Here is a 7,359-nt window from a genome sequence, read left to right as displayed (position 1 = left end):
AGGGGGGGGGGAAAGGAGGATTTTTTCGGTGCGGGGTCGGGCTGGCACGCACCGTAACTGACCGGCGGGGCGAGGAGCGGGGCGTGCTGTCCCCTCCGGGAAGGCTGCGGTTCCCGCGCTTGCAGGCACACGGCGCGCCTGCGGTAAAAGAAATCTCATCAAGCGCAGAATGGGTTTGTAATAAGTTTTTCAAATTGGTTGCCGCTGCAGCATAACCTTTAGACTACTGGTATTTAACCTTGTATATCACTCTTAGCTTTTGAATGAGTTTAGCTTAATAAAGGTGCCTTATTAAATTACCGGGCTGTTTTTTTAAGCTGCTAGAAATAGGCATACTAGGAAATAGCTTTGGGTTGTTAGATCTAATTGGCTGCCAGTGGAGCATGTAGCAGCTTAGATGCATAGATGCAAGCGTTTGTTTTTAGGTAGTAGTCCAGCGGTATGACATTATGACGTTCCAAGTCGAAGATTTCGGGCTGCCAGAATGCCCCTGGTGGTAAAAACTCACTCCGCTGCTGCTTGCCTTACGCCCCGGATCACCGTCCGAGACAGCCATTGCCCCAGGTTATGCAGCCACAGATGTCGCGGCTAGAACACGGCCTTTTTAATAAAGCGGTTTAATCGGTGGCAACCTGCTCGTCCAGGCATGGAAAACCGCCACAACTTTACCAGCGTGGGCTACTAAATGTCACAATCCCGTGTAGGAACTGCACTCGGGATCCCACGGTGCTGGGCGTTTTACAGAGCTTTACTGACGGAGTCCATAATCTGAAGAGAATGCACTGACTTTGTCCGAGACGGGACGCTTAGCAGCAGAGGTAGAACTTCAGCTTATCTAAAGGCACGTCCTTGGAAAAAGGGGAAAAAAGACACCACCGCCACCCCAACTTCTTGGCCAAAGCGAGTGAAATCTTTGTTGGATGCCGCGAGCCTAATCAGAACGCCGGTCCTCCTGAGTGCCCAGGCATCCTCCTGCATCCTTCAGACTCGGGAAGCGTTTTCAGAAGTGCCCGCTGTAATTACTGGCGTGCTGGCGAGCCCTGCTTGGGAGAGACGTTCGCTGCGATAACGCTATGGGGAATGCTCTTGTCTTCACGAGTGCGTGCGCGTGTGCTAAGGAAGCCCGGATTTATGTTGGAGGTGACGTCTCTGCGGCGTCCAGACCGAAACGCTGCGGGTTCGCTTTGCTGCTTCCGTTTGTTTGAAGGGGGACCGTGGGGCTGGAAAGCTGAAACGGAAGGGCTCACCTCCTGCGGTGCTGGGAGAGCTCGCCGAGTTTGCAGCTCGTTCTCAGTACAGCAAGCCTTCGGTGTATTCCTCTTGATTTCCATAAGTAATTGTCAGCTGGTAAACAGCTCATTAGAAATACTAAAATTTACCTAATGAAAACGGGATGGGAGCGGCAGGAGAGGCAAGCTGCAGGAGATGTTGCGCGGAGCTTTCTCAGCACAGGCTGCTGTAGCCTCTGTGTTCCCATGTAAATTGGGCTGAAAAGGTTTTCTGCTCTTGCTACAGCACCAGGGTATAATAGCGTCCATGTTTCTGGCGTGGGCTCTTAGGTACTGCTGCAAAGCAAATAATAAATAGTGAGCAGATGGCCGGGGGGGGTGGGAATTGTGAACGAGAGCACTGAGCGTGAGCGCAGCGTTGAAGATGCTGCTTGTGATGGCCTTGCTGCACAACACTTGGTTTAATTCGTCTTCCCGCGTTTACGCATCCTGTCAGTGCTCACGGTGCAGACCCGAGCGTCGCAGACCGAGCTTAGTACAGTATGGCAGCACTGCTTTTTGCTTTCCTGTGCTTTTCTTGTGGCTGCTTGCGCCACGTCCCCGTCCCCCCTGCCCAGGGCTGGCTTGTCCCCCCAAGCCCGGGACCGCCTCGGCCGTACCCGCACCGCGCTGCGACAAGGGAGCCCAGGTACGCCGGGGACGGGTCCCGGCCCCGGGGTTTGGCTCAAGGGCACGCTCGGAGGCTCTTTTCACCCTCCTACGAAGGACCTTTTTTCCCCTCGGCTCGCGCCTGGAGCGTACCGGTCGCTCCCACGTCTTCACTTGGCGTGTGCGGAGCGCTAAGCCTGTTTTCAGGCACGCCAAAGTCGCCCACGTTTCCGCTGGAAGCGGGGCCCTGCCCCTCGGGCGCGTGACACCCCCAAAGCGTCGCAGTCCCCGTGCGGCTGCCGCGGTTTCCAGCCTGCAGAGACGCCCGAGTTTCATAGCTGCGAGAAGCATCTGTAATGGGGATTAGTTTATAAAATGTTTGTGGTATAGTCATCTCAGGAGAGGATTTACTCGTGTAGCTTATTCCATTACTGAAAATTATGAGAGTTTAAATTGGTTAAATCCTGACACGGATTTTTTTTTTCTAATCTCTATTATTCCATAGGAAGCATGTTAATGAGTTAAACACAGTTAATAAAATGCAGCAAGCCAATATTTTTGGTAGCGGTTACTCTCAAAGGAAATAGAAACATTTAAATGGTTTCAACCTTTATGCATACTGATTTTTTGCCTGCCTTTGTTCCTTACAGTTCAGTAAATTCCTGAAAAATATATATGGCTTAATGGCATTTGTAGCATTGAATTGATTTCTTGCACCGATAACATTTTTGCTACGGCTTAGATTGCGTTTTTAATCTGTGTTTCAGTTGTAGGAGATAATGAATTTTTTAATTGTGGACTCCTGGTTTGTGGTACGGCTTTCTTTTCTGTCCTGCAGGGTCTTACTGAAGGGTTTCTGAGTTGGCTGCCTACCTATAAATGCTTTAATTCTCTGTGTTTGTTTTAGGATTTAGAAGAGCTTCCTTTGGACGAAATGAAACCTTCTGTTGTTTAAACAAAAGCAGCAGTGGCCGTGACTTCTTCTTTTTGTGTTTCTAACGAGCGTCTTTTGTAAAGCCCAGCGTAGTAATATGCGTGGACGCCAAGTGTTGTCATACAGTAGTATACGATAGGTGATAAAACCTATCAGTTCTGAGCACCGCAGATGCCTCCGGTTTCGCCTCGGCGTGAAGGCAGAGGAGTTCCTTTTAGCTTGAGCTAAAAGAGGCAAACTCCCAACGCAGCAACGTGTATTTCCCGGGGAAGCGCGGTGCTTCGGTCGGCGCGCGAGGTGCGGTCGGCTCCGGCTTCTCCTGCTGCCGCCCGCTTCGGCAGGGAGCACGCGCCGAGCTCGCCCGCCGGTTAGGCAAACGGCACGGAGGGGGCCGAGAGGAGCGCGGCGGCCGCGACCGCCTCTCCCTTCGGGCACGCGCGCGTGAACCTGATCGGGTTTGACAGGGGCGTTTACGAACTGATGCTTTTTTTCGTCCTGCAGATAAGCCTCAAGTGCGGGTTTCTCAGAATTACCCGGCGCAAGGCCTCACGAGAGAAGGGGAGCCGCTGGAACTGACGTGCGCAGCCTTTGGAAAACCACAGTAAGTTGGGCACTTCCCGAGGATGGACCAGGTTGTCCGGCAGTGACGGGGCCGCGCTGCAGAAGCGTGCGGACCTCGTTTGGCCCCTCTCGCTATTGCGGACGCTCAGTATGCCGTTCTCTGCTGCGAAGACGATGTAACAGCGTGGGAGAGAGAGATGCTTTCTGCACCTGAGCGTCTGCTGCACAACTAAGATATCTATTTTGATTTGCGTTTACCCCCATATGACTACATGGCCGAGGGGTTTCTGCTCAAAGAGCTCCTAGGGGAGCCTTTCGCGGCCACCGCGCAGCAAGCCCTCGGGTGCAGAAGGGAAAGGGCCCGCGCCTGTACGCCTCTTCCCCCAGGGAATGGCTTGGGTGGCAGTCGGTCGCAATTAATCTGCAAAAGCGAGGCCGGGGGCCTGCGTATTGGGTCCCCGTGAGGTGCCAGTACGCAGAAGTGAGACTGGCACCAAAGAGTTGGGCGCTTGTAAAAGTGGAATGGATCCCTAAGGTAAGGCAGGCTGTCTTTCTGCTCGTATTGACTATGTGATGGTTTTCCTCCCTTTTGGTGCCCTGTGTGGTTTTTACGAAATGCAAGTTTTATTCTTTCTCCTCTTCTTGCCATGCCCTCGAGGCTTCCTTATACAGTTGAAGAAATGTATGCATCAGGAAAATCCCGGCAAGGGAGGGTAGATTTTTCTTCCACACTTTCATCGTTGTTCTGATTTAAGTTTTGTCGACTTTTTTTTGTTTTGTTTTTAAAATACTTCCTCTTCCACTTGGATGTATGGCTGTCAAGTATTTACTATCCTTTTTTTATTTTCGTCACGTTCGTAAGATTTCTGCAAACATCCCTGAAATCTGCCAGCGTCTCCTTGGTAGCGTGCCCAGAGCTGAGGAGTTACTGCAGGTGTAGTTGAACTGGAAGCCATCTGGTTTGACAGCCCTGCTGCTGTGGGCAGCGGCAGGCAGGCTGTAAGCGCTCAGCAGCGAGGAGGCCTGGGGTACCGTCATCCCCCACGGTAGCGTGCCTCCTCTCCCAGATTATTTTGTTGATTCCTGCTTCCCAGTTTCTTCTGTTCGGCACGAGGCCGATTCCTTCCCCCTACACTAGAGACTGGCACGTCCCCTGCCGAGTTCCACTTTAATATCTATTCCCCGCTCAGGGTCTGTCAGAGCCCCTTTGCATTCCTCCTCTCATGGGTAACTGCCGTTCCTCCCATTTGCTATCATCTGGGAATTTAACAACTAGGCTTCTTTACTTTTTTTTTTTTTTCCCTTCCAGGCTATGAATAAGACATACACATGTTAAATAAGACAGGCACATCTCCCCGGCAGCATGCCACTTAACGTTACGGTGATGCTGGTAACGCGCTAGGAATTCCCTTATGTAGGTCACTTCACCTGTGTCTCTCAAAGCGTAAGAAAATATACAGTAAAATAATGGGCTGTGTTTAGCTCTATGTTTTTAAGATAAACGGATTTCACAAAATCCTTTGCCGAGGTTTAAGATGAACAGGGGTGTTTCTCCAGTTAAGCAAAATCATTTCTCTGCAAAATTGGGCAACAGAAACATTGGGGGAGGAGAGCTCAGAGGAAAACAAAAGACCAGAGAGTAGCAATTTCTATTTTGGTATTAATACGGGTCTTTTGTTAGATTAGACACACACACACCCCCCCAGGACTATGACGAAAGTGGGAAGAGGCTGGAGCAGTCACTTCTAGGACATCTCACGTCTCTGAGAAACAGGCTGCTGTGCAGCACACGCAGCCTGAAACCTTGGGCCTCCAGAGTCGCAAATAGCCTTTTGAAAACCGTAGCCAGGAGCATCAAAACCCTTCCCACCCCTATTGAGGCGAAACTGCGTGCCTGCTCTCTCAAGAGCTGCTGCTGCCCGTGCCGTGGCTCGTGTCTCGACGGCTCGGAAGCGAGGAGGAGAGCGCCAAGCCCTTGCCCAAAGCCAGATGCCAGCTTTGTAGCCGGCAGCCGATAACCCAACTGGTTTTGCTCGGTGTTGTATCCATCCCAGTTGTGTGGCTGGGATGCTGAAACCTCAGGAGCTTCTACATCGTGACAGTAGGCTACCGTTTGGGCGCTAGGAGAAGCCCGAGCTCTGAGATACCTCCGGCAGCACGAGCTCCCAGCAAAGTCCGACTTGCAAAGTTTGGAAGTAGACAGGCTGAAGCACGCTTTACTGCATAAACCTCCCCTTGTAAGAGCTGGCTGTTGAGCCGCCCCGAGAGATGCTCTATTTTTCTTGCTGGGGAAGGCTGTCTCAGGCGTAGCTGATCTGTCCTTACCGCTGCTTCAAGACTCTAATAAGTATAATAAATTTTTTTTTAGAAAAGGAAAAGCCCCCCTCCCAAGCCCCGCAGCACTCGCTCTCTTTGCTAGCTCTAGCAAAACACACTAATTTCGTTCCCTCAATGATGCAAACGCGATACTCCTTTTGGTTCCGGTAGCAAAGGGATGCAGGAGAGAGGCTGCCAGTTGGCCAGGCGGGACTGGGGGAGAGGAGAAAGGCGTTCCTCTCTCCTAGCAGCTAAAACGTTCTTGGTGAGCGGCACAGCCACCGCTGAGGTAAATAGGTCCATCGCATGGCTTTGCGGAAGGGTTCAGACTCGACAAAAATGTACGTGTTCTGCCACATGCTGTCCAGGTCTGCACTCAGAGCACCCTGCGGATGCACATTTAGTCCGTAGAGCCACAGATTTCAGGTTTACTGCATAAGCGAATGATTAACCACTAATGAACTTTCTTCCTGCTTGCATTAGTGTTTTCGGAAAATTTAAGGTCTGGATACAGTTTCCTGTTGGGTAAAAATAAATTTAAATTGAGGAAGCCCGACAGCATCTGGGCTTGAGTAGTGCAAAAAAGTATGTGTTATTTCTTTACAGTTTTTCTTGGTTTGGGCTTTCTGTCTGTGGATGAACTATTGAAGATGCCATCTTTACCATAGGAAAATAGTAATGTGATTGTTTCTTTTTCTCCCTCCTCTGTAGGCCTACGGACATGAGGTGGTTAAGAGTAGATGATGAGATGCCTCAACACGTTGTAGTGTCTGGTTCAAACCTTCTCATTAGTAACCTAAACAAAACAGATAATGGTACATACCGCTGTGAGGCTTCAAACGCGGTGGGGAAATCACATGCGGATTACATGCTGTTTGTATACGGTACGTGAGAAAAACCACCGTTCTTCTAGACTCATTTACACATAATTGCAACATACCGCGCTCTGAAAGCTTTGACGGACGTTAACGTTTTGCTTAATGCAAGATTTACAGATAGCTCCCGACACGTCTACGCTATGCCGGGCTGGGGTAGGGGCTGGAAAACCGTTGGTTTTGCTCCTGTAAGTCTCGGTGTCCTGCATCGGGCGCAGAGCCTGCTCCAGTGCCCGGTGAGCTCCTTCCTCCGGAGCCGCGCTCGTGGCCTTGCCACGGCACTCGTGTGCTGGCAGGTGAAGTCTAAGGAAAAGCCAGAGCAGGGGCACGGGGAGAACTCTGAAGTTCTCCGGCCTGACAGTTCTCCTAGGACTTCTCCGATAATTCCCGTTCCTTTTTTGTGATGCCTTCTCCAGTGCCTTCAGCAACGGTCCGGGGGGGGAGGGCGGGCGGTCCAAGTCTTTCATTAGCAAGTTAAATGACCAAAGAATCAGCCAGCATCCCCAGATAATTACAAACCAGTAAATAAACTGGAGGAATGAGATGTCTTAAGCCTCCCTGTGGCCGCTGAGCAGACACTAAAACATGTCTCAGCATCTTTTTAAAGTGCTATTAAGTACCTACTTTAATTCTTCAGTTCCTCTGCGTTGTTTTGCCATTGCTTTAAGCCTTGTGCTCCTGTCACGAGGCGCTGCTTATCATAAAGATTCAGTAGGCACTCGAAGAGTGATTCCCCCAGTTTAATTATGAGCAGTTCCCTTGGGCTGCGTATTTCAGCTTTCTCTGTTAAGAGCGG

The 7,359-nt window shown here is 50.8% G+C and overlaps 1 protein-coding gene across 1 annotated transcript in view; it reads left to right on the top strand.

Annotated features, from left to right (window-relative positions):
* The window catches only part of CADM1 (cell adhesion molecule 1), a 168,657-nt gene that overhangs the window by 129,725 nt on the left and 31,573 nt on the right, over positions 1-7,359 (top strand). The window contains exons 6-7 of the mRNA XM_009323555.1: positions 3,313-3,412; positions 6,400-6,572. Coding sequence (XP_009321830.1) covers positions 3,313-3,412; positions 6,400-6,572 — 273 coding nt within the window. The remainder of the gene's footprint in view (positions 1-3,312; positions 3,413-6,399; positions 6,573-7,359) is intronic.

The sequence above is a fragment of the Pygoscelis adeliae genome, unplaced genomic scaffold, assembly GCF_000699105.1.
Source record: "Pygoscelis adeliae isolate BGI_AS28 unplaced genomic scaffold, ASM69910v1 Scaffold275, whole genome shotgun sequence".
NCBI classification, from domain to species: Eukaryota; Metazoa; Chordata; class Aves; order Sphenisciformes; family Spheniscidae; genus Pygoscelis; species Pygoscelis adeliae.
This window is presented reverse-complemented; position numbering and strand designations above follow the sequence as displayed.